Below are 27980 nucleotides of genomic sequence, written 5' to 3'. Positions count from 1 at the left end.
CATTCAGATATGTAAGTCAAAACAATACTGCTTTTATTCAAGGAATAAATAGCACACGTGGCAATAAAACATATCCAACAATCAAAATTAATAACTGTGGTGATTATAAAAAAGGTACATTATTTATATCATGTGTGACCAAAGAAAAAATCAACGGAAAATATTTGATTCATCCACATAAAATTGTAAGGAAAAATTCCACTAAAAATCGATCAGGTGTACCTGCTTTGGATTTTAAAATAAATAACAAAAATGGTATTATTATTAAATTCAATGATTTAAGAATACAACGTACTAAATTTGTAGATATGAAAAGTGTGCTAGAATTATATGAAAAATTGGAGTACGATCCATTTAGAGCTGGTTTTAATCATAAAAATTCAACAGAGTCAATTGATGCAGCAGCTGTGAGATTTTGTTTTGAAGTAATATTGAAAAGGGGTCTTGATGGAACATCAATTAAGCTTGATCCAGTTGTAACACATGTTATTCACCATATTCGTAAGTTAAACAGTAAATTATACATATCTATTATAAAATTTATAATAATTATTTATAGAGACTTTTATTTATTTTTTCAGGATATAGAAAAAGTCGTACAAATATTTTTAGGCCAAATGATTTATCAATTAATAATTCCAATCAACGGAACCAAAGTAATAGAACAACCGATGATGAAAATTTAAGGAAAGAAATTTCCAATGTTATGAAATTTATAAAGGATGAAATAAAAAATAATTATTTAACTCAACCAAGTTATTTCAATGATGATAAAAGTATACAAGCACTCGTATCATCATATGTTGTTCCAAGTAGTCATAGATCTGATGATTCAATTTGAGCTGTTGAAGAATTAATTAAAATTGTAATAAATTAAATTTAAAATATGAAATTTTTTTATCATGAAATTTGTCTAGTTTTTATGATAAAAAAATAGGCAATAAAATAATCAATGTTAAAAATTTATGTTAAAATATATTTGTAATAATATAAAGTTTAAAAACTATTGTTATTTGATGAGAATAGAATATTTTAAAAAAATACTGATTATATATTATTTTTAATTTATTTGTTATTTTCATGGTAATTGTAATTGATAATAATAAAAGATTAATAAAAGAGTAATTGTTGAAAGATTATTGATTTATATTTATCTAAAATATTATAAATAAAATAATGTATTGATTTAACAAATATTATAATATTGTAGATCCAAAAAAAAAGATTGATTAATGGGGGGATAATCGAAATAATGATGGTGAATGATACATATTGTTATAAGATTAGATTAGGAAATTGAAAATGGGTTGATAAATCAGTTTTAAAAATAAATCACTATAACATTGAGTTGATAGATCATCATATTGGGGATTGATAAAAAATATTTAAAATAATTATAATAATAGTAATGATGCAAAAAAAACAGTATAAAAATTACGCCTATACATATGTCCAAGTGAATCAAGAAACAGATAGAATGAATCGTGATAACTTAACGATACAAAAAAACCAATCAACAATGCAAGATAAAATTATTTATAATAGTCAAAATTTAAAACCATGTGCCGAAGAAATAGAATCAAGTGAAAAAGGATCAAAATTTCTTCAATATGCAGCAGCAATTTTTGGTAATGTTAAAATTATTATTTTATTTATTTATTTTTTTTGATAATTATAATAATAGTGATGATGAAAAAAATTTAAATATGAAATTAATGTCTACAGTATTTTATTTATTTTATTTCTACTTGTCAGTTCAAATCAAGCTGTTATATTGTGTAAAAAAAAAAAACAAATGTATCCTAACAAATTTTAAATCATTCAAAAAATTAATCTACCTTTCAAATCAATGTCGTGATAAAATTTAAAAATGTGATAAGCTATCGTCTTTGATATTTTGATATTAAAAAAAAGACAAAAAAATTAAATACATGTGACCGAATAATAAATGTACTAGTTAAATGTTAATATTGCTTATTCATTAAGGTAAACATCATTAAATAATCACAGAACTTAATTATTTGATTAAAAAAAAAAAAAAAGAATGACATGCTTATATTTATATTGATTTAATTTTAGTTGCAAAAGAATTCAATAGAATATTTGAATAAATTAGTGTTAAAAGAATTTTTTCCATTATGAAATTTAGTATATCTGTAGTTTTCTCGATCAGAAAATATTAAATAAAAAACTACTCTTTACTTTATCGTGTTGTCAAAAAAAAAAACCCATCAAGTGACATCTATTTGAATTAGATTTTCTAAATTAATGTAAAAATATATTTGTTGTTATTGTCATTTCAATTATAATTGATAATAATGAAAGATGAATGAAAGAAAATGTAATTATTGATAAATAATTAATTTATTTTCATCTACAATTATTATAAATAATAGATCGATTTATCAAATATATAGTATTATTTTACGATTAGAGAAGAGTTGATTGATCAATGGGCAATACTTTAGACTTCAATAAAAATTTTAAATAAAGATGATGATGCTGAGGATGATGATGAATGAGACATATAGATTAGAATATAAAATACATTGACAAATCAGGTTGGCTGTTTAATGTAAAGTTATATATATACACGTGTTGAAAAAAAAAACACAATTAATATTGAGTTGATAGGTCAATGATAACAACAACTGGAAATATAAATTAAATAAAACATAAAACTGTCAGCAATAATCAGTATTGACAAACACATCAGAGTGTGCACACTTAACACGGTCACTTATCTTTTTTGTATCAATATATTTATAAATATAAAAGAATTAATTTAATTAAAAAACAACGTCATTCCAATATATTCAAAATGACAGTGAACAGAGAGTCAAATATTTTACAATATTTTGCAACAATTGCTGGTAAGTTTTCTTAAAAATTATTGACAAATTGTTTTTTAATTTTAATATTTTATAAAATTAAGATTATAGATTGACTTTACTTCTAAATTTTTCTAATCTGTTTTACATTTTTTAAATATGTTAAACACAAAAAAATTTAAAAGATATATTAATATGTTCAACATGAATGTTACCATTTATTTCAATTTTATATTAATATATTAATGTTTTTATTTAACAATTAATTAATGAAGAAATAAATTTAAAATCTTGATATTGTTATTGATACAACTGTTGTTTTTCAAACTGATTAAACATATTATGTGTGAGTGTTTTTTTTTTTTTAAGATTGTATTATTTATTTACTTGTATCATTTTTGTTTAACGCAACTTGATTTTGATTGATTGTAATTAAATTGTACCTTGATGATAATAATCAAATTTCATGTACTTTGTTTTGTAAAAAATTACCACTATTGAAATATTGACATGAATAAAAAAATCATGAATTAACTGGTTAATTTATTTATTAAATTAACAGCATGTTTGTCAGCATTTGCTTCATCAGCTATGGTTGCTTGGACAAGTCCAACTTTACAAAAATTAGAAAAAAATAATCCAGTTGCTGAGGACAATCCATTTGGTCATGCAATAACAGCTGATGAAAGTTCTTGGATTTCATCACTACCAATACTTGGTACAGTGTTTGGTTGTTTCTTTTTTGGATACCTTGCTAAAAGGTAGAGCAGATTTTATATAATTTCTTTCATTGAAAGTTTTTTTTTAATACTGTACTACTGTATTAAAAATTAATTTATTAAACAATTTATGGATATTATTGTAGATGGGGACGTAGAAAATCTTTGTTGTTTTCTGTTATACCATTTTCCGTAAGTTGGATATTTGTTGGACTCGCTAAAAGTGTGACAATATTGTGCATAGGAAGAATCATTGGAGGAATTGCTATAGGTGCACCATTATCAGTTATACCAATGTATTTTTTTATTTATTTTACCTTTATAGTATAAATTTGGTTAAATTCTTATCATTTTAATTTTATATTTGCTGCAGGTATACCGCTGAAATAAGTGATAAATCCATAAGAGGTACACTCAGTTCATTTATGCAAGTTTTTTTAAACATTGGCTGGATATTTTCATTCTCAATTGGTCCATTTGTGTCTTATAATATTCTCTGGATGTCATGTGCTACCTTACCATTTTTATTTTTTATAACATTTTATTTAATGCCTGAATCACCTTATTATTTAGCAACACAGGGTAAACATGAAAAAATGATTCAAGTTTTAATTAAATTTCGTGGTAATATTAGCAGGGATTTTATTGAAGCCGAAGCTGATGAAATTGAAGTTAGTATTATATTTTTAATTGATAAATTAATGTAATGTTTATTTAATAATTATATTTATCAGGATTGTGTTCAAGCTGCTGCAAAACTTGAAACAAGTATTATGGATTTATTCAGAATACCAAGTAACTTTAAAGCACTTTGGTACAGTTGTTTAATGTTTGTATTTCAAAATTCTTCCGGTGCTGTTGTTATATTGTATAATGCTGAGTCAATATTTACTGCAACTGGTGTTAGTGATACCATTTCACCAGCAGTTTCTACAATAATAATTGGAATTGTTCAACTTGTTTTTTGTTGTATAACACCATTGTTTGTTGATAATTGGGGAAGAAAAATATTGTTAATTTTATCAGGCATTGGTGAAACAATGAGTCTTGTAAGTTGAATAATTTTTCGTTGTTATTAATTGTTTAGTAAACCGACTGATAGACATACTATTTGTAAATTTTATTATTTAAAATTTTTGTTTAGGCAGCACTTGGGTTATATTTCTATTTGGCTGAAAATGCTGATAATGGTGATGGAGATGTTAGTGGTATCAGTTGGTTACCAATCACTTCAATGATATTTTTTTTCGCTACATATAGTATAGGCTGGGGACCATTACCATGGACCGTTATGAGTGAAATATTTGCTTCTGATATTAAAACAAAAGCTTTTGCTATCATAACAACAATACATGGACTCGTAGCATTTTTAATACTCAAATTTTTTCCAACTATTGTTGTCCACTTTGGCATGTACAGTGTATTTTGGCTATTTGCAATTATTTCTTTTATCAGTATTCTATTTACCATATTTGTACTTCCTGAAACTAAAGGAAAAAGTTTACAAGAAATTCAAAAACAACTTGCCAGTCTCAACTGAATTAAACTATTTCGAATTAAATAGTTATATCCAATTGTTTATGAATACACATTTACTGTTGTTAAACTTTTTATAAAATTTCAGTTTTGTATGAAAAATAAATTTTAATCATTAAAAAATAAATCATACTGTTGTCTGATATTTACTGTGTACATAATCCAGTAGCTGATAACAGTTCTTGGATTTCATTATTACCAATACTCGGTCCAGTGTTTGGTTGTTTCTCTTTCGGATATCTTGCTCAAAAGCAGAAGAAAAATATCAGAGTACAGTGGAGTAATACGAAGGAAATCGGATAAAAACGTACAAATATCGGAGAGAAACGAGACAAAGTACAAACACGAAAAAATGACGGAGAAATATCGGAGAAAATTTTTTTCTAGGGATTATCGCAACCTAACTATACAGATTTTTATGATAAAAGAAATAAATGATAACTTGCGATTGTTATTGTAAAAATATTAATAATTTCAATGTCATTAATATATAAATAGAACAATTCAACATTAAATGTAAAAAAAAGTTGAAAAAAAAAGAATTGGTGCTCTCGTAATGGCACGTGCTTGTTCACATTATAGCATTAAATTATGGAACACATTTACGATCCTAATGACGAATTTAAAAATTTACAATTACACGAAATATATTTAATATATATATTTATATTTAATATATTTAATTATATATATAATCGTGAACATGCGTTTATGTGGTGATTGGTCCGCCAGAGAATATAATCATATTATATGACTTAAGTCATGCAAGTTATATAATATGATCATATTCTGTGGATCTGGAATATAAAACTGATCGTACATGGAAAGAAAAATTAAAAATACCAATAGTTCTGCAATGATCCCCGGAGAAAACCGATGACGTGAGTGGTAAAATTATGTATTTGTCCGGAAGGACGTAGTCTGGCGACAAGGCCTGTGTAAAAACTCGTCTTGATTACAAGGACTATATACTACATATATGTATATCCCGATAGAAATATTTTTCCGTTTTCTCAAACTTTTTTCCGTCATTTTTCCTACTTTTTAGTAGACTTAAAACTTTTATCGAAAAAAGTTGGATAAGTGGCAGAGAAACCATTTAAAAAAATATTAATTTTAATTATCATCAAATTTTGACATTAACAAAAAAATGTTTACACAATGATATAAATTATAAAACAAAGAAAAAAATAAAATCAAATATACAATAAATTGTCAGTCGTTTTTAATTTTTTTTCATATCTCATCATCATTTTGCCCAGAATACTATTTGACTCTAATAATTCTCTAAATTAAAAAGTACGTTATTTCGATTAAATAGAAATAAAATAAAATTTAATACATTTATATTTAAAACATATCAATGAATAATAATAATAATTTTTTTCTTCTCTTATCAAATGTCCTAATTTTTTTTATTAACTTTATTTTGATAGCCTAGATATTTTATTATTTATCGACGATAAATGATTTTATAAAAAAAATAAAAATTATCGCAATTACTTATATTTATATATAATTGATTATTTTGAGAAGCGATAGGTAGTATCTGAAGACGACTCAAGAAAGGGACTTTAGTTTGTATCACTTGAACAAATCAGGTAAAAAATGTTTCATTAATATAAATTCATTATGTCAACTGTGTCAATAATTTATAAACATTAGTAAAATTTATTGTAACAATTGATTCTTATAAAATTTAAAAAAAAAAAAATATTTTTCAGTCAATTTTTTGACCAATGATAATTAATAATCCTTTATATTTGATCTAACGTTGTAGCCAAGACATGTCCCCCACTATCAACATGACAGAGGATAATAATTCTGTCGATGTGAAACAGTATAAAAATTACGCCTATACATCTGTCCCAGTGAATCAAGAAACAGATAGAATAAATCGTGATAACTTAACGATACAAAAAAATCAATCAACAATGCAAGATAAAATTATTTATAATAGTCAAAATTTAAAACCATGTGCTGCAGAAATAGAATCAAGTGAAAAAGGATCAAAATTTCTTCAATATGCAGCAGCAATTTCTGGTATTGTTAAAATTATTATTTTATTATTTTTTTTTTTCTTGATAATTATAATAATAGTGATGATGAAAAAAATTTAAATATAAAATTAATGTCTACAGTATTTTATTTATTTTATTTCTACTTGTCAGTTCAAATCAAGCTGTTATATTGTGTCAAAAAAAAAAAAAAAAAAAAATGTATCCTAACAAATTTTAAATCATTCAAAAAATTAATCTACCTTTCAAATCAATGTCGTGATAAAATTTAAAAATGTGATAAGTTATCGTCTTTGATATTTTGATATTAAAAAAAAGACAAAAAATTGAATACATGTGACCGAATAATAAGTGTACCAGTTGATATTGCTATAAATATTACGATAAGCATCATCAAATATCATTAGATAAAAAAAAAGAAAAAAAGAATGACATACTTACATATTTCTTTATTGATTTTATTGATTTTTTTTTATAGGAAATCTTTGTATTATAGCAGGGGGTGCAATGCTTGGATGGTAAATAATATGATTAATATGATTGATAATTAAAGAAATGAATTTAAAAAAAAAACTATTTTTTCCTTTTGTTTTGAAATTTAGGACAAGTTCAATGCTACTTCGACTTGAAAAAAATGACCCAATATCTGATGATAATCCACTGGGTGTAGCTATAACGAAAGATGAAAGTTCATGGATCGGTTCATTGACACCCGTGGGTGCAATTGTTGGTAGTTTCATCGCGAGTTATCTTGCTGAAAGGTTTGTCATTAAAATTCCGTTTCCGCTATAAAATTATATTAATCAACATAATTTTGAATAAATAATAAAAGATACCAGGCTAAATATTAAAATAGCCTGAATAAAAATAATTCAATCAAATCATTCAGATGAATTTTCCTTGTGTTGGTATAAAAAGTCACGAAATATTTTAAAATTAAAATTGATAATTATAAAAATAATACAAGCATAGTAACAAATAAACTGAATGATAATTATGACTATTTAAAAAATGTCAAAAATAATTATGACAAGAGTATGATCATCTCGATAAATAAATAAATATTACATTTAAAAATTTATTTATTTTTTTAAATTTACTATTATCATATATCTTGGATAAATTGAAAATTAATTTATTTAAAAATTAATTAATTAGTCATCGTATTGTAATGACTCAATGTTATTATTATTTCAAATTTAATTTTATTAATATTTTACCATTTAAATCATTTATTAAATGTTTATTTATTTTATTTATTTGTTTTATATTATCAATCAAATAATTATTATCATGAATCTTTGATAAATTTGTAATTTATTTATTTTTCAACTTGTATATTTTTGTGTTGATAAAATGAAATAAAAAATCATTCTAGATATGGAAGAAAACATACGTTGCTGTCCAGTGCAATTTTTTTTACAATAAGTTGGATTTTTATTGCTACAGCTAAAACTGTTGAGATGCTGTATATTGCAAGATTTATATCAGGAATAGCAATAGCAATACCATTTACAACATTACCAATGTATTGCGGTGAAATAGCTGAAACTGAAATAAGAGGATTATTAGGTTCATTGTTACAGCCATTTATTTCATTTGGATTATTGCTAGCTTATTGTGTTGGTCCTTATGTATCCTACACAATATTTTGGATAATATGTTCATGTTTACCAGTAATATTTTTCGGTGTATTTTCTTACATGCCGGAATCACCATATTATCTATCAGCAAAAGGAAGAAATCATGAAGCAATATCATCACTTGCTAAGCTACGTGGTAAAAGTATAAATTCAGTCAAGGTAGAAGCACGATATATTCAGGTTCGTAACACCCTTTGTGTTGTATTGATATAAATCATGACTTGAATTTATATTATTATATTAATAATATTTATTATTCAGAAAACAATTGAAGAAGCATACAAATGTGAAGCTACAATAATGGATCTATTTTTTGTTAATGTCAATTTCAAGGCATTATTATTTACAAATTGTTTATTAGTATTTCAACAATTTACTGGTATAAATATTGTTATTTTTTATTCACAAAAAATATTTGACAGTGCTGGAACAAGTGAAAGTTTATCATCTGCTGTTTCAACAATAATTGTTGGTTTTTTTTCATTTTTACCATCATGTGTTACACCATTTATTGTTGATAAATGGGGAAGAAAAATATTATTAATTATATCAGCAATTGGACAAACCATATCCTTGGTAAAAAAAACATAATTTATAAAATTTTTATTATAAATAATTAAGTGTTTTTGTTTCTTTTTATTTTTAGATTGCACTTGGATCGTATTTTTATTTATTAGAGTTTGGTGATGTTAGTAAAATTAGCTGGCTTCCGGTGGCCTCACTCATGACCTTCATTGTGTCATATAGCTTTGGATGGGGTCCATTGCCCTGGACAGTTATGGGTGAAATGTTTGCATCAAATGTCAAGTCAAAAGCTGCTGGTATTTCTACGTTTATAAGTTGGACATTAGCATTTCTTCTTACAAAATATTTTAATAATTTTGCTGATAAATTTGGAATGTATACTGCATTTTGGGTATTTGCTGTATTTTGTTTTATTAGTATATTATTTACTCATTTTTTACTTCCTGAAACAAATGGTAAAAGTCTTGAACAAATTCAAGCTGAGCTTGGAGGCGATGTTGATAAAATAATTGATTCAAAGGAAATTATCATTGATGATCATAAAAAACATTTACCATAATCTATTATTAGAATATTTTTACATTTATAAATTGTTCTAGTCTAATTTGACATTGAAAATGTCCTTGTTATTTCGAATGTCGCATTTGTAACGCGAGTAAATTTTTAATCGAAATATTGTCGACTTTTATTGCGTCATTAATTAATATTTCATGTCAATCAACTAGCGTATAAAATAATATATATAATTATTACAAATTTCATCAATTTCTTTATTTTAAAAAATTCTAATATTATCATATTATTAAGTTGTTAATTACTCATTAAAAAATAAAATAAATAAACGTATTTTTAATTGAAAATTTTGTTTAATCTAATTGTATTAGTTACTTAATTTTTTTTTCATTTTTGTTGATCCAACAGGTCTACCTCTTTTTCTAGGACTTTGATTATTTCTATTGGCAAATTTTAATGGATGAAACATTGCTGGCATTCGTTGATAACTAACAAGTGCTGGTGTTGTTAAACAGGTATCAATTGGAGGCCAAAGTGATTGTGGTATTGTACAAAATTCATCAAATAAACTCTGTATATCCAGTGTGTTTTTACTAAAATAAACATATTGTTAATTAGTATTCAATAATTTAATGTCAGTATTTATTTTTTTTATAAATTTTTCATTACCCAGATGATTCTGCTTCTCTATAAACACTTATAAATGCTCCGCTTCTAGGTGTATGTCTTAATAAATATTTTCCTGGTTTCATTTTTGTCATTTCTGAAGCAACATTATATATTATTTTCAGTGCTGGTTCTCCAGTTATTTTATAAAGCCTTTGCATGTCTTTATTCAAAGATAAAATTGATTGCCATTCATACTGAATAATATGGGAATTTGTTGAATTAATTCTCACTAGAAAAAAAAACAATTATTGTTAATTTAAATGTCCAAGATAAATAAATAAATGTTGAATTTTATTATATGGTTTTTTTTTAACATACCTCGGACTAATTTTCCATCGGGTTTAAATACAATTGATGCCCATTGTTTTGATATTTCTTCTAGGCTTACTGCTTCAGCACCAAGAGCCAATTGATGCTCTAATTTTGGTACAACTGTAACATCTTTGATGCATCCTTCATCAGTCTATAAAAATCAACAAAAATATATTAATAACAACGCTCAAATGTAAATTAAACATTTAAAAAAATATTAATATACCTTGACATCATCACTTTTTGTTCTAACTAATATTTTATAATCTTTTTCAACTTTATTTTTCATCAATTCATTTTTATTTAATCCACAAGCTCCAATTTTATAAATATTATATGAATAATTATTTTGATATTTTGATTTATCAATTTTTTCATCTTTAACTTCATCAATTTCTTCAGGTGCATCAATATCAGTGTATGGACGATTTGAATATGAGAAACATAGTGGTTCATGTTCATCAACACGAAGATTTGATTTAACAATATATTTAAACATCCAGGAATTTTTTTCCAAAACGTTTGCAGATGTTGGTGGCAATGATTTATCAATAAATACAATATTTTTATTATTTATATTGATCACTTGTGCTGGTAACATCCAGCTATTTTTATGATCTTGATGAAGATTATTAACTAAACATTTTAAACCAGATGTTGATATCACAATGTCAACGTCATTTGATTCAATAATTTTTTTACAATTTTCATCATTGTACAATGAATTTGATGATGATAAATTTGTGAAATATAGCTTCTTTAATTTTGTTGTATTATTTAAAAGAGCAAATTGTTTTTTTAAATTTGGCAGCTTAAAAAAAACTTTTTCATTTTCCTAAAATTAAAATAGAAATATATTATTTATTAATTTATTAATTTTGTTAATTTAATTTACCATTTTGTATGCAGTATTTTCAAATTTAATACTAATAATATTTTGTGAAATGAATGGAATTGTTGCAATTTCATTATAATATCTTGGTAATTTATTAATATTATCAATTTTAAATTTCCATTTGAGATTTATCAATTCTTCATTAATAATTTTGATATTTTTTGAGTTCCAATTTGTTTTTGCCATTTCAAGAAATTTATTATTTTCATTTTTTATTGTTTCTTGAAGACTCTGTAAATAATTATAACAAATTAAATTGAAATGTAATATAGAAAAGATAATACAATAAATTAGTATTTACATAATAAAATGTTTGTTCTTTGACATCTAACGTTTGATTTTTCGATATTTTATCAAGAATTTTAAGACAAAATATATGTTGTTCTTGTGTTAATGCTGATTTTTCTGGAAATTGAATATCCAACTTGACAATTCCAGGTACATAATTTCTAAATTTATCATCAACAATTTTTACATCTTCTATATTTTCTTTTTTAATCAATTTATTTTTTTTTTTATTATCTTTCATCTCAGTATTTTTATGAGCTATATCATCAGCTGTAACATGATGTAAAAAATCATATTCAATATCAGCATGTGGATCATAAAAATTTCCTCGGAGTGTACGATGCATTGCACTATGTCTTTCTAACCTCTCATCATCAATAAATTTATCATCAATAACATCATTTAAAGATGGATGCCTGTTAACATAATTTAATATTTATAATTTTTAATAATTTATCTAGTTTTATATTATTGACTTACCAATTAATGGCTTCAAGTAAATCCATTATTAATTGAGTAAATGACAGTTCAAACGTACCACACACGTTTGTTTACATTTTCAATTTGACATGTGTTTGTGTGTGTGTGTGTGCATGTGGAAGCTTTTTGTTGTCTGTTTTTTTTACTACAAGTTGTTATGGAAACATCGAAATTCCAAATCAACTCGAGAATCGAAACGCAATGCCTAATTATGATATATTTATATATTTTTTTTTCACTGTCATAACAAAATAACAGGTGTATCCAAGTGCACACACAAATTTGTCAAGTTTATAATAAAGTATTATAAAATAAATCGATTTTCATCTGTTTTACAATGACAAGAAAAATCAATTTCTATTAAAATATACGTGTACTAATTAATTATTTGTTATTTAAATTAAAAAATATAAAATGAATAACACAAAAATTAATAATGTAGTTAAAAAACGAGTATTATCTCAAGAAAAACAACAAAAATTAAGTAAAAATGTAACATCAAGTCGTCAAGTATTAGCTAAAGAAAATTTAGATACAGAAAAAAAAAAAACAAATGATAAAAATTTAATAAAGCTATCATCAAGAACAAGTTTAACAAAAAATGATTCAATTGAAAAAATTAGAGGATCAGTTATTGTTCAAGGTACAAGTTCAAAAACATTAAAAGATTCATCAAAAAATACATCAACACCAAGAGCATCAACAATAACATCAAATAGTAAATCGAAAAAATTAAATGACAATGATAAACGTGGTGTTAGTAGTATTTACATGCCAAAAAAAACAACAAAAGTTATTAAAAATGATAAAAAAATTAATGATTCAATGAGGATAAATGAAAGTACTAGCTCTAAAAAAAGAATATCATCAAGTGAAAGAAGAAGAAGATCAAGAACATTAAGTCCAAGTGAAGTAAAAATGTTGCATAAAAATATAAATGAAAATTTACATGTTAAAAATAGAAAACAATCATCAGAAAATGATGATGATTATGAAGATGATTTTGAAGATTATGAATCAGATTTTCAAGATTGTACAGAATCAGAGGCATCAGAAGTTAGTGAAAATTCTGATGAATCATCAGAATTAGTAGAACTTGAACCAATTAAACTTGAATCATCAAAAATACATAAATATGAAAGAAAATTAATTGAAAATAAAATACAAAATCGAAAATATGATGAAGAACAAATGCTTGATTCTGGAAATTATGAATTACAAGAAGCTAAAAAAAGAGCAGCAAAATTAGAAGCATCAACATCAAATAATATTGATAAAACAAACATTGAAATAAAAAAGTTAAATACTTATAATGATGATAAAATTCAAGAAGTATCAAATAGATCATTATTATCATCAGCTGATGAAGGTTTTGAAGATGGTAGATCTGGTGATTTTGTAAAGCTTCAATCATCAATTCAATTAGAACAAAAAAATAATGAAAATATAAAAAAACAAAGTGTCATTAATAATAAATTATCAAAAAAATATACAAGAGGACAACAATTATCACAAATGATAAAATTAGATACAGTTGAATGGTCAATATATGAATCAACACCAGTTGCTTATGAAGAATTTATAAGTTTACATGGTAAAATGAATACTCGTCAAATAGCAACACAAACAAATGATGATTGTTTGAGTATCGAAATACAAACTGACGTCATTAAAAAACGTAACATGTGGTGTCAATATCCAATAACATGTACAAATAAATTAAACACAGAATTAGATATTAAAAAATTTAAAAAAGAAACTATTGGTGTTGGTTGTGATGATGATGAAGATGAAGATGATGATAATTTAAATGACAATAAATACACAAGACCATTTTATGATGTTCTTCAATTAAATGAATTTCTTGAAAATGCTGGTAAAGTTATATTAGCATTGTTAGAAGAAAAAAATCATAAAATAAATAAAACAATAAATAATATTGAAAATTTAAAATTACCATTTAGTGATAGTTGTATTAAATTAAATATATCAATAATTAATTTTCTCATTGATAGACCAATAACAATGATACGTTATTCAGATAAAACAAATAAAATAATATTAACAATTCATGCACCAAGTGATGAAGATGTTGAAGTATCAAAAAATGAAATAAATTTTATAACTGATTGTTGTATTGGTTGTCAATGGAATATACATGAACCATCAAGACCAATGAAAATTTTTTATTCATCAAGTAATATAACAGCTGCATGTTTTCATCCAACAAATTTTAATATTATATTTGCTGGACTTGATGATGGTTCATTGAGTTTGTGGGATTTAAGTGAAGATGAAACTTATCATCGTAAAATTATTGACAATAATAATAGCTGTGAATGGATCATAAGATGTCCAACATTTTCAACAACAGCTTGTCTTAATCAACATGATAAAATATCTAAAATTATTGGGGTTGTTGTATTATCAAAAATTGATAATGATCAAAATGATTCGTTGGGAAAATTTATGCCAATTCAGGTTTGTTAAATATTATCTAAATTAGATTTAATATTATTATTAACTTAATTTTATATTTTATAGATTTGTAGTCTTGATGAAAATGGAAATTGTCGTGTATGGAGTGTATTGAGAAATTTAAAAGGAAATGCTAATCATGATTTGGGTCAATCATGGTGGGGAAAAATACGTTTAGTTCCAAGTCAAATTATAAATTTACCTTATGAAAAAATTATTGATAAAAATTATTTAAATTGTACTGATATTAATATTGATAATATTGATACAAATAGTCTTTATATTGCAACAAATACAAGTAAAGTTATTAAAGCAAATAGAAATGGAAGAAATTTTAAACCATTAGAATTTAATGGTAATTTTTCAGGTAATTATTTATGTATTTTATAATATAGTTTGTTTTAAAATTTTATATTTATTATGTTTGATTTTTTAAGGAGCTGTTGGAACAACTTACATTGAAAATTGTCCTTTTGATCAGCCATATTTTTTGGTTGGATGTACTGATGGTACAATTCGTTTGCATAATACCACAACTGAACGACCAATTTTACAGTTAAATAATTACAAAAGCTCTGCGTCAATTAAAACAATTCAGTGGTCCAGGTCTAGACCACTTACAATATTTGCTCTTGATGATGAATCCAGGTAAATTAATAAAAAATATAAACAACAGTTTTAATTGTTATTAAAATTATTTTATTTTTTGCAGAATTTATCTTTGGGATTTGGCAAAGAGTGATATTATTCCAATAACTACCATTTTACCAAATAAATTGGTGCACATCAGTAGTATCCAATTGTCACCATGTAGAAATAAATACGACATGGCCAATCAATACATGGTATTAATTTATTTTTTATTTTAACGTTTATTTAAGTATCAATGAAAATAAATGGAAGTTTTTTTTTCTCAGGCACTTGGATTGGATAATGGCACAGTTGAAATTCATAAACTTAAATCTCAATATTGTCATCAACAACAGAATGATATTTCATCTGAATTAGAAATATTGTTGAAATATTTATCCGTACACTAAAATATATATTTATTAAATTTTTTAAGCTGAAACAATTCCGTCCTTGAGAAAAGTTATAAAAATAAAACAGTTGTAGTTTTCGTAAAATGTTCTAGTTAAGCACGTAATAATTGATACTTAGAAAAATATATAATTATATGTTGAATATATTAAAATATAATAGTTAAATGCATTTGGCATCGAGTTAAGTATATCACTGATTAAAATAAAGAGGTTTTTATAAAAATCTTGTTAAAGAAATTATTAAAACTGTCATGAGAATAATGACATTATTAAACACTGAAATGGCTGAGCTGCAAGCATCGTCATCATCATTTTCAGCTGATAATTCGTCTAGAATATCACGATAATGATGTGGAAGTGACAAGTAGCTTGTGTCACTTTTTAAATTCTCTGATTTGGCCTGAAAAAAAAATTATTCACGATTACATGGCTGGTTATTTTGAATTTACAATATCCTAAACGAAAATATGCCCAACAAAATTATCCACCAGCAAGTTAAAAAATAAATAAATTACAAATTTATCAAAGATTCATGATAATAATTATTTGATTAATAATATATAACAAGTAAATAAAATAAATAAACATTTAATAAATGATTTAAATGGTAAAATATTAATAAAATTAAATTTGAAGTAATAATAACATTGAGTCATTACAATACGGAGACTAATTAATTGATTTTTAAATAAATTAATTTTCAATTTATCCAAGATATATGATAATAGTAAATTTAAAAAAATAAATAAATTTTTAAATGTAATATTTATTTATTTATCGAGATGATCATACTCTTGTCATAATTATTTTTGACAAATTTTAAATAGTCATAATTATCATTCGGTTTATTTGTTACTATGCTTGTATTATTTTTATAATTATCAATTTTAATTTTAAAATATCTCGTGATTTTTTGTACCAACACAAGGAAAATTCATCTGGATGATTTGATTGAGTTATTTTTATTCAGGCTATTTTAATATTTAGCCTGGTATCTTTTATTATTCATTCAAAATTATGTTGATTAATATAATTTTATAACGGAAATGGAATATTAATGACAAACCTCTCTGCAAGATAACTCGCGATAAAACTACCGACAATTCCATCCACGAGTATTATTATTTTTATAATTTTTAATTTTAATCTCAAAATATTTCGTGGCTTTTTAAACCAACACAAGCTGCATGATGATTTTTTTTTCATTTGAGGAAACTATTAACCAAAATATTTAATTTTACTTTTTTAATTTGTATTATTTTTATTCAATCATTCATTTTTATTTTGAAATATCTCATATCTACAACATGATTATTTTTTTATATGAGGAAAATTGAATTGGGCTATTTTTGTTCAGAATATTTTGTCACACTCTATTAACAATTGAATTATTTAAATTCTTTCAAGTATCAACTTCGGGTCAATGAAATTTTTGTATTTTTACAGGGTTAATTACATTAATTTTTCTTGCAATAAAAAATTACTTGTAAAATGAATTGTGAATATTGTGAATGGATTGACAAAGTATTAGTAGAATATGAAAAAAAATTACCACGTAAAAAAATTAATAATAAAAACAAATATCAACGAAAACGAATATTAGAACCATTAATAATTGTTCATGGTTTACCAGATGAACATTTAAATGAAAATGTAAAAACATCAATAGAATTTATTAAGAAAATTATCATGGAAAAATATAATAATTTACTTGAAGGAAAAAAAGCTTTTGATACAGTAGAATCAATGATTTTTGAAATTGAAAAGTTGAGTGATTTATCAAAAGAATCATGGCGTGAAACAATTTTAGTTGATGATAAAGGAGACATTGGTTGTGTAGCTGGATTAATAAAAAATCATTCACTAAAATTTGCCAAAGATATATACAACAGAAAAATAGATGTTTTACAAATAATAAATAATTATGATGATGAAAATTTAAATGATAACATTGATGATAATTTTAATATCAAATCAGGATGTTGGAGTGTTATTGTAAGAGATTTAGAAGAAAATATGAGTTGTGGTAGAACAAATTGGTATCCAAATATTTCAATTGATTCACAAATTTCATTAAACGCTTCAACAATAATTTATGGTTGTGGTATTTTTTTAGAAGATGAAACATGTTGTTCATTATCAGGAAATGATGAAGTATCATATCTTTTTTCATTGGCAAAAAAAATTAATAAATCAATTGATGAACCCCATAAATATACATCAACAAGTCAAACAATAAGTGAATATACAAATAAATTTAATAATTTATCTTGTATTTATTTGGGACCATGTGAAAGACCAATTATTAATAGTCGCTCAAATATATTTCCTTGGTTTTATTGTTGTAAAAAAAAAATATATTCCGGTATAAAAAAAGATGAATTTAAAATGGAATCAATTGATGAAGCATTAAATAAAAAATAATAAATAAACTTACTGGAAATATAATACTGTCAGTTGAATCAAAAGATCCATAAAGTGAAATAACTGGTGTTTGACCAATTGTTTTTGATCCAAACCATGTATCAAGTTCTTCAAATAATAATTTTATATTTTCACGTCTAGCAATTGACATGTGTTCATTGACAACAACCTTAAATACAAACAATAAAATTACGACAATATCATTTTTTTTGTAAATCGAAATTTAATTAATACTAACCGATCCAAGACTTGTCCATGATAAAATACACTGAGGATCATTTGATCCATCAATACAAATAGTTTTTAAATATTCTTTATTCAAATAAAAAATATCACGAAGATCCACAATGGCAACATCACCTATTCCACTCGTTAAACATTCATATGTACTTTTAACATCATATTTCGATTCACCTTTTGGAAATATAATGGTCTCAAAAAATTTATACACAGCTTCTGAGCTTTCACATCTCCAAAAACTATCAGAACTTTTATTTCTCATCACTCCATAAAAAGAATTCCATCCTATGCTTTTATAGCCAGTCATGCATGCTTTTTTACCTCGTAAATCTTCAATTTTTTTATATGGAGAATTTTTCATAACAACAATTCCAATTTTACGTAATTCATATGAATTTTTTTCGCTAGGTAATATTTCCAGTATTGGTTTGAGACTGTATAAAAGAAAATTTAAATAAATAAACGATATAATATGAATTTTATTTGATTAATTACCCGGATTTTGGTTGTAAATCTTCAGGTTTTGCTACGAACACATCACATTGTCTATTTAAAACAGCTTCAATAGAATTTTTTTTATTTTGTTGTTGAATACAAGCAATTCCTGGTTTAATACCATGATAGTACGAATATTCTTTGAGCCATTGGCATTTTTTTTCTTCAAGATTTGATGATATACACCATTTTATTGATGATGAACAATCATCTAAAAGAAATGCACGTTCATCATCTAAAAAAAGATTGAAAGAAAATAAATAAAATTGCAAATATGTTGTTTTAATTTATTGAGATAAAAACTTACAGTTGTTTAAATATGACTCGATTGTTTTAAGTCCACCAAGTCCATAAGGAGTGACAACATAATTTGCCAATAGTGACATTAACTCCAGCTGCCATTTGCATCTCCATCTCTTAGTTGATTCAATCAATTGCATTATTTCATGAGCTGGTTCTCTGATAAACAAAATTATTCATACAAGCATTGTGTAAATTAAATTTAATTAGCTAAATTTTAATTACTTTCTTGCTGCAATGACTGGTGATGGTTTTGATATCCATACGCATGGTACACCACCATCAACTTCTCTCATTGATCCATCAGAGCACAGATATTTGTACAGTGTTCTGTTTGTATTATCAGTCTGTAAAAATATTGTAGAATTAATTATTGTTAAACTAGTGTTATTAAAATTTAGATAAATTGAATGAAAATTACTTTGAAATGACGAAATGCATCATCAAGTCTGACCCAGGCAATGTCACCAATGTTTTCAGTCAAACAGACTAATGCACCAGTACGTCCATGATACATATCACCAATGCCACATCCAGATTCACAGAGTTCACACAAGTTGCTGTATTTAGCTTCTATAAAATTATAAACAATTAAACATTTGGCTTTTTTTTTTTAAATTGTTATTTAAACTTACTCAATTTTTCATCAAAAATTTTATCACTGGTCCATTTACCAGCAAAACATGCTGCATTAAAATAATTTGATATAGCTGCTATTTTAGTTTCCAACAGTGTCATACCTGGTTTACACTTGGTGGGTACAATTTGTTCTTGAAAATACTGTTTGAATAAAAAATAAATTAATATAAATATTGTAAATTAATTTGTAACAATTAAATTATCATTAATAGCTTGATTGACTAACATCAGAAAAAAGTGGAGTCCAATTTTCATTTGCATCAAATCCTGGATGACAAAAGTTTTTACCTTTTATATCAGCAATACTATTAATATTTCCATTTACCAATACTACCATGTCAACACTTGCTGGTTCTTAATAAATAATAATAAATTAATTAAATAAATATTATATATAAATTAAAGTTAAATAAATAGTTACTTACTCTCAGCAAAAACTCGTAATTCATGTGTAACAAAAACATTTCCTTCAGCAAATTTTTGAGTAACTGATAAATCTTCAGCTTCTAAAACTGTAAAATCAGCAACACCAGCAATCAACTGTCTTATACAGTCACTTCTGTTAAATTAAAACAACAAAAAATAATTATATATATTTTTAAATATAAATAAATAAATATAACAAATAAAATTAATAATTAAATACCTGTCTTTAACAATTTTACAGTTGATATGGCCTTCATACATGTTTGGACAATATTTTTTAATATTGTCATTAGAATTTGGACTTCCAACAATACATAATGTCACTGTAATAAAAATGATAAAAACAATAATTAAGTAATATGAAAAACAAAAGATTTTATTGGCGGGAAATGTAAAGTAACAATAAATAAAATACTTGCAATTGTTTTTTGGCTGATCACTTATGAATGTTGACAAACTAGTGACAGATATTGATGAAAATATTATGATCATCGATAAATATTGATTGATAATCCATAAAAATCGACATGTTGATATCAAGTTCATTGAACTTAACCTCAACTTAATAGGCATATTTGTTTTTTATATTCAATTTCTACAAATATAATACACTCTTGGTCGCCTTGTTCTTGTAAAAAACATTAAAATTCAAATGAACTTATCTAACTTGATATATTTTAAGAAAGTTTTTGTGCTTTGTGTTAATTTATTATAACAAGATTAACAAGTATGTGTTTACTTTTTGATAATTAAAAAAGAATAAAATGTATGCAAAAAAAAAAAATACATACGCAATAAAATATCATTGGTGAAAAAAATAAATAAAAAAAAATAAACCGGTCCCCTCCATCTGAATGAATATGATATTAAAAGAGGAGAGTAGGAGACTGGAGCAGACTAGAGAGAGAAAAAAAAAATTCTGCTTAGAATTTTATCAATTTTATATTCTTATTATTTAAACAAGAGTTTACAAATAAATAAAAATTATCAAAATCATACACGTCATCAATGTTAGTGATAAAAATTTTTATAGAATAAAAATAAAGAATCAATTTTAATCAGACAATTAATTTTTATTTGAATATAATTACTTAAAATAATTTTTTATAATTTAAACCTATAGATTTTCCGAATCGGAGAAATTATTTTTTTATCTGCAGGATATAATAGTTAATAATTTATTAACTATTATATCCTGCAGATAAAAAAATAATTTATTAATAATAAATATAAAAAAAATCATTTTTTTTTTTAAATTTATTATTGTTGTTATTACTCTGGTAGAAATAATCTCTCCCGATTTTCTCCGGATCGTCTCCGGATTTCTCCGAATTTTGTACACAATTGAGACTTCTGGAATTTTTTTGAATTTTCCTCAGATCTTTTTGGAAAAAAATTTCTCTTTTATTTTTCGAATGTAAACTCTTATTTCTATAGTTTTTTTTATTCATTTTCCCATTTTTTTTGTTGGTTTTTTTAATACTATTTAATTAATTTATAATTTAATTTAATATAATACTTATGTTGTTTGTTGATCGTGACAAAATATAAATTAAATTTTAAGAATATTTGGCAAGTAGTTATATAGCTAGAAAATGTCAAAGTTTTGTAAAATTTGTAACATCAATTTACACAATACAATTTATTATTAGTCGAAAAATATGAGGATATGTAGTGGTTTAATAGATATGATTGAATTATATATTAATAAAAATATAAGTCATAATATTGTATCACCACCACCATTGATATGTAATTTTTGTATTTACAAAGTGAAGAATTTGTTGTTAAATATATAAACAAAAAAATGATAAAAAAATAATCAGATTATAGCTGTATCATATCCTATGAAGGAAATGATATGAGGTAGTAATTATATTATAACAATCTGTCATATTGTTAAATTTATAAAAGCTAAATTTATTGATAAAAAAAAAAAAAACTTATTTATTTCAGGTCTTTATGCCTAGATTGCTGCATTGGTGAGCCATATCCGCATTAGGACCCGCTATATTAAAATTTAAAGGTGAATTAGAAATATGCGAATGTAAATTTGATATGTGTATCCTCAATGGGAAGTTTTTATAAAATCTGATGAACGAAGAAGTAAACATCCAACTTTAAGTGTTATATACTCAAATATTACTGAACCTTGCGGTTATATCTAATAAATAAAAAAAATCAAAGAGAGATTATTAAAAACATTGGAACTTGGGAGGCAGACGAGATTGATAATATGCTTAGATTTATGATTGTTCACTATAGAAAAATTATACAAAAATCAATTTAATAAACACTATTTTAATTAAAATTTTTCGCAATTTATCAAACATTTATTTATTGATATTAATTTATAAGATGTAATATGCTCACAAAAAATTATTTTAAACAAAACAAATCACATTTTTTAATTGTTCTTTTTACATTCATTCATGCAACTGGTTCATTATCATTGGGTTGTACAGTTGTAAACTGTATATATAAAAAAAAAATTTATGAAAAATAACAAAAAAATGTGGAACGCTTCACGATTTTGCGTGTCATCCTTGCGCAGGGGCCATGCTAATCTTCTCTGTATCGTTCCAATTTTAGTATATGTACTGCCGAAGCAAGTACGAAGATAGACAGTTTCGAATCGTATATATACAAACCAAACGCTACATGACCACATGCGAGAAAAATTATCCTTTCACTTATTTATCAATATCTCAAATTCTAATTAACTAAATTCAATAATTTTTTCATTATTTATAAAAACATTTTAACGTTGAATTATTGCATCTTAATTTATATTATAAAAATATTCTCAATAACTACTGTGATGTTTTTTCGTAACATTTTTATTAAACATACACACGTTAGAAATAGTAAAATGGTAACGATTGTGAGTCTATACAATCATTTTTTTTTTTTTTTTTTTTATTGAATATAAATTATTTTTAAAAAATCAAAAAAAAAATTAGATTTGTTTGTTGGAATAAATTTAGTTTTTGTGAGCATATTACATGTAAAATAAATATCAATAAATAAATCTTGATAAATTGCAGAAAATTTTATTTTCGATGATGTTTATTAAATGGATTTTTGTATAATAATTCTAATGAGCAATAAGACGATTAAGCATTGTATATTTATATCAATTAAGTGTGCAAGAACCTTTATTTAAATTTAAAAAATACACATGTTGATGAACTTATGTTGTCCAATATTATAAAAAATTTAGATAATGTTACTTACTTGGATATAAATGATTGTTATGAAATACCAAAATATCTCATTGGTCATCTAAATAAATTGATAAATCTTGAATATCTAAATTTAAAAAAGTCTCATCTTTCAAAAAACTAATGAAGCAATTGTTACAAATGATTGCAAAAATATAAAATATTTTTTCATACATGTAAATCAGGAACAAAACAGCATGACTATTGAAGATTTAAAAAATTATTTACATTAAATATTTTCTGGTTGATTTTAATGTCAAATGTTTTTGATGAATTTAATTTGATGAAAAAACTTTTAATGAATGTTCATTAAATATCAATAAATAAATTTTAAATAAACTCCAGAAATTTTATTTGATGTTTTTATTTATTTGGTGTTTATTTAAGGTTGCTTATAAATAATTAAATCGTCACTCAATTTTTTTTTTTTTTGGCTCATTTTTCAAATGAAATAAATATCTATACTCTCAATTTTTTTCAATTTTTTCTGACGTCGTTTTTTTGAGATAATTAATGTCAAAGTTGACAACTTTTATACGCGAGGATAGGACTATAAGTTGATATACCGTACATTTTTATTTTTAACGAGTTCGTTTTTCACTAAAAAATTTTCAAATTACTATCAAATTGTAGTGCTCGACAAGACGAATACGATAAAAAAATTTGAATTTTTTCTGACGTTGATTTTTAAAGATATTTAATGTTAAATTTTTAAATTTTCGTCTTTCTCGCAACGAGAGGACATGAGAGAATTGCGATCCGGCAACACTGCTCTCTTCTCCTTGTTTACTTTTCACTTGCCGAGCGGGATGTTATACACCAACGTGACATACACAATGATGCACTGTAGTAGTGGTAGTATATAAAAAAATACAGTGTCTCACGATTTCCATTTTGCTTGCTGGAATAGTGTTGGTGCCTATCTGTTTACACACACACTACGATTTTTAAGGCAAAAGCGTAACAAAATTTTTAAAGAGGGGCCACAAAATAAACGTAGTGGTATACGAGTCCTCCGAGCCTAAATAATAGTACGACTATGTCCCTTGTAAGCAACCTTAATTGATTTTTGAATAATTTTTCTAATGAGCAATAAGAAAACTAAGGCCTGAATCGATCCGGTCTGGGTGTGCCTCCCACAGTGCAGCAAGGTTTCCACTCTCCTTCTTTTGGCCATTCTTATTAAACAGATGTAACCGAGGTTCAGTAATGTTTGAGTATATAATACTTAAATTTGGATGTCTACTTCTCCGTTCATGTGATTTTATAAATGCTACAATATTAGGATATTTGGCAAATTTACACTGACATATTTCTAATTGACCTTTCGGATAAGGTTCCATTGGAGCTTTTTTAGCTTCGCAGCATCCTCGGCATACTGACCTGAAATAAATGAGTTTTTTTTTATCAATATAAATTTAACAATATGACAGCTTGAGTTAATAATAATTACTACCTTGTCGTACTTTCATAGTAGTCACATTCATGACACAATGTGAAATAACTAAAACCAAATTTATGACAAATCACTGCCTGTAGCTCCTCATCAGGATATGAGGAATCAGCAATAGCCATCTAAAAAATATTCAAAATTAATTACCAATAATGAAATATAAAAAATAATGACTAAATAACGTAATAATTCAAAGAGGTATAACATTTCTTACCGAAACGATCCAAATAGAAAGGATGATTACTTTCAGCATAATTACAATTTAACAAACAATTTTAGATGATAAAAACTTTGGTTTTGTTGTTAAATGATTAGATAAATGTTTAAAGTGCACTTTACCAAGTTTAAGTTAGTTTACATATGGAGATTGGAGTCTATTATAAATTCAGATAAACTGACAGCGTGGCACATGATGGACAGTGATGGACAGTGGTGGATAACGCTATAGCTATAGGTATACGCTTCCAATTCCAAGACCATATAGACCATATATTTACCATTTACCCATGGTAGTAGTGCTTCTACCATGCCATTTACCAGCCAAGTAGTAAGTACTGCCAATTTTTGCATTCTTTTTTTTTTTTTGTCTGTTTTGTCCCATCCGTGCCACTGCCAACTGAACTGAGACTCTCTAGTCTTCTTGCATGGAGTTTGACATGTAGACCTCATATCATTCACCTCCATGCCTCATATATATAATATCTAAACTGAAATTTAATATACTAAATTTTTAGTATTTAAATCTATTATCAAACAAAAAGTGATTACAATTGATTGTTATATATTTTTTTTTCATGACTAAAACAGAACATGAAAAAATCTAATAGTGATTTTTATATACTTATGTATTTAAAAGTATTATGTCTAGCTCATTGTAAAACAAATCCACTTTGTTTGAAATTATTATTTTATATTAAACTAAAATTTCTGTATGTTAAAAAAAAATATTCAACATTATTATTTTCTTGGCCAATTAAATATCGTATTTACAAAATTAATAGATTCTATTGCAAAAATGTTTCAATTAAAATAAAAATATTGCTTTTTTGATTTTCATATAATTCATTATTTTTATTATTTCTTAAATTATTTTTAATGGTAATAAATTACTAATAATATTTGTGGTAGTTTAAATTCAAGAGAATTGATTTTATTAATATTATCAATACGAAATAATCCATCACTTGAATTACTACGTTATTTACGGAAGAGAAGCCATACGTATTGAAATCACTCGCAAAAAATAAATAATGTTTATATCTTCTAAACTATTTAAGATAAAGAGTTTGAAATAGGCTCAAATTAAAGGTATTGAAAATATCTACAACCAAGGATATGAAAGAAAAAATTTTGATTATTAGTTAATTAATTGTTGATAAAAATAGATAATGAAAAAATTTTAAATTCGAAATATTAAGAAAACTAAGAACAAATCATGGATGAAATTTTTTGCCAGGATGGTTTTTTTTAAAAGCTCTACAAGATTACGTTTTTTTTTTTTTTAATGTTGCTAGAAATTTGTTAATTAACTAAATACCAGAATTTGGGTTTTTTTAGGCACTTTATAACTTTTTTAAAAATTATCTCACAGAGTTCTATTTGGTCTTAAAATTTTTCTCATCAAAATCTCTAATTACAATACAAATTGTTATAATTCTAATAATTTTTATTAATAACTTAATAAATTTTGTTTGACGCACAATAGAAATTATTATGCGGCTAACAAATTTTGTTGTGCCAGTACAGTAAAATTCGTTGTGCTGTGTTTAACAAAATTTATTTGCTGGTAAAAAACAGTTTTTATTAAATTCTCATTTGGCCACCTTTTTACTGTGCTAGCACAAAAATTTGGCATTCCTTTAATAAAAAATTTTTTTTCGCTCTGCAATTTCGCCCTGTAATATCAAAACAAACGTAGAAACCACTCAACAACGTGTAGCAACATGTGAGAGAGAAAACAATAAAAAGATAATTATAAACAAAAGCTAAAAAAAATTGACCAATCAGGTTACGAATAAAATGCGGTTAAGTGTCTTTTTTTATAATAGGAAAAAACAATTAATTTGTTGTATTTTTTATTTTTATAAATATACTTATTATTTTCCTGTTAAAAAAAGTATCATGTGATAAAATTATTGAACATGTCATTTATTATTTACATACTATTAATTTATTGTATTAATTATTTTTATTTTATCTTAAACAAATTTAACTACTTGATAATTAATATTTTCACAAATTTAATGTTCATTGTTGATAAATTTTCGACAAAGCTGTCATTTAAAAATTTGAACAACAAGTTAAATTATAATTAATTTTTTTTTTCTATTTGTCGATGTCCTGGATTCAATCTGTTGGTGAATTGTGAAGGCTTTTTTTTTTATCAAATATAGTAATTCTTTTATTGATGGCAATGAAATTGTCTTTTTTAAAAAAGTTTGAATTTTCATAAAAGTTGTCACTCAATATTTGTAAAAATTTAATGACATATACTTCAATGATTAAAGTTTTTTAAACAGTAATGCTTTTATGTAATAATCAGTGAACGTTGAATCATTAACCATTTTCAAAACCTGTTCTTCAATATCAAGAACAATTTGTAGAATTTGATTTTTATCACGTTTATCACCAAGATATAGGTTTTGATAATATACAGTAAATGATCAATACAATTTTCAACGTAAGTATTATATCTTAAAGAAAAACCTTTCAACTTCAACAGGACAATAATAAAAGTAAGTAATGACATGAAGTGGACTAATTTGTTTTTTGATATTGATTTGGACAGTTTTTCAATAATTGGAATTGCTCCAAATGCACCAATATATC

The 27980-nt window shown here is 24.6% G+C and overlaps 6 protein-coding genes and 1 non-coding gene across 7 annotated transcripts; 3 read left to right on the top strand and 4 right to left on the bottom strand.

The window, feature by feature from the left end:
* The first annotated feature begins 2587 nt into the window (after positions 1 to 2587).
* On the top strand, positions 2588 to 6166 carry LOC122849020 (facilitated trehalose transporter Tret1-like). The gene is made up of 6 exons (XM_044147543.1): positions 2588 to 2873; positions 3394 to 3592; positions 3697 to 3846; positions 3924 to 4221; positions 4285 to 4599; positions 4695 to 6166. Exons 1-6 carry the CDS (start codon positions 2822 to 2824, stop codon positions 5088 to 5090), a joined length of 1410 nt encoding a protein of 469 aa, XP_044003478.1. The 5' UTR covers positions 2588 to 2821; the 3' UTR covers positions 5091 to 6166.
* A 427-nt stretch (positions 6167 to 6593) lies between these two features.
* Positions 6594 to 15947, top strand: LOC122849481 (cytoplasmic dynein 2 intermediate chain 1-like). The gene is made up of 12 exons (XM_044148182.1): positions 6594 to 6687; positions 6867 to 7129; positions 7583 to 7622; positions 7707 to 7865; positions 8483 to 8927; positions 9009 to 9323; positions 9394 to 9825; positions 12862 to 14910; positions 14974 to 15274; positions 15345 to 15555; positions 15620 to 15752; positions 15825 to 15947. Exons 2-12 carry the CDS (start codon positions 6874 to 6876, stop codon positions 15945 to 15947), a joined length of 4464 nt encoding a protein of 1487 aa, XP_044004117.1. The 5' UTR covers positions 6594 to 6687; positions 6867 to 6873.
* On the bottom strand, positions 9800 to 12770 carry LOC122849018. Its single transcript, XM_044147541.1, has 7 exons — positions 12430 to 12770; positions 11963 to 12365; positions 11662 to 11892; positions 10993 to 11601; positions 10773 to 10917; positions 10455 to 10683; positions 9800 to 10378 (listed from the first exon to the last, which is right to left on the bottom strand). The coding sequence occupies exons 1-7, from the start codon at positions 12453 to 12455 to the stop codon at positions 10153 to 10155; spliced, it is 1869 nt and encodes a 622-aa protein (XP_044003476.1). The 5' UTR covers positions 12456 to 12770; the 3' UTR covers positions 9800 to 10152.
* On the bottom strand, positions 15593 to 21271 carry LOC122849017 (transferrin-like). Its single transcript, XM_044147540.1, has 12 exons — positions 20894 to 21271; positions 20695 to 20797; positions 20474 to 20607; positions 20275 to 20402; positions 20045 to 20189; positions 19831 to 19982; positions 19635 to 19756; positions 19417 to 19568; positions 19110 to 19344; positions 18613 to 19048; positions 18388 to 18543; positions 15593 to 16350 (listed from the first exon to the last, which is right to left on the bottom strand). Exons 1-12 carry the CDS (start codon positions 21045 to 21047, stop codon positions 16165 to 16167), a joined length of 2103 nt encoding a protein of 700 aa, XP_044003475.1. The 5' UTR covers positions 21048 to 21271; the 3' UTR covers positions 15593 to 16164.
* On the top strand, positions 17267 to 18348 carry LOC122849019. Its single transcript, XM_044147542.1, has 2 exons — positions 17267 to 17989; positions 18067 to 18348. Coding segments are annotated over exons 1-2 (549 nt in total). The 5' UTR covers positions 17267 to 17441; the 3' UTR covers positions 18068 to 18348.
* Positions 21272 to 22983: 1712 nt separating the features above from the next.
* Positions 22984 to 23090, bottom strand: LOC122850745. The gene has a single exon (XR_006373653.1). It is a non-coding gene; the product is annotated as a U6 spliceosomal RNA (small nuclear RNA).
* Positions 23091 to 24158: 1068 nt separating this feature from the next.
* On the bottom strand, positions 24159 to 25559 carry LOC122849016 (selenoprotein F-like). The gene is made up of 3 exons (XM_044147539.1): positions 25366 to 25559; positions 25155 to 25273; positions 24159 to 25081 (listed from the first exon to the last, which is right to left on the bottom strand). Exons 1-3 carry the CDS (start codon positions 25402 to 25404, stop codon positions 24781 to 24783), a joined length of 459 nt encoding a protein of 152 aa, XP_044003474.1. The 5' UTR covers positions 25405 to 25559; the 3' UTR covers positions 24159 to 24780.
* Positions 25560 to 27980: the final 2421 nt, after the last annotated feature.

This window comes from Aphidius gifuensis, linkage group LG2 (assembly GCF_014905175.1).
Source record: "Aphidius gifuensis isolate YNYX2018 linkage group LG2, ASM1490517v1, whole genome shotgun sequence".
Taxonomy (NCBI): domain Eukaryota; kingdom Metazoa; phylum Arthropoda; class Insecta; order Hymenoptera; family Braconidae; genus Aphidius; species Aphidius gifuensis.
The sequence above is the reverse complement of the archived record's forward strand: the minus strand, read 5'-3'. Positions and strand labels throughout refer to the sequence as shown.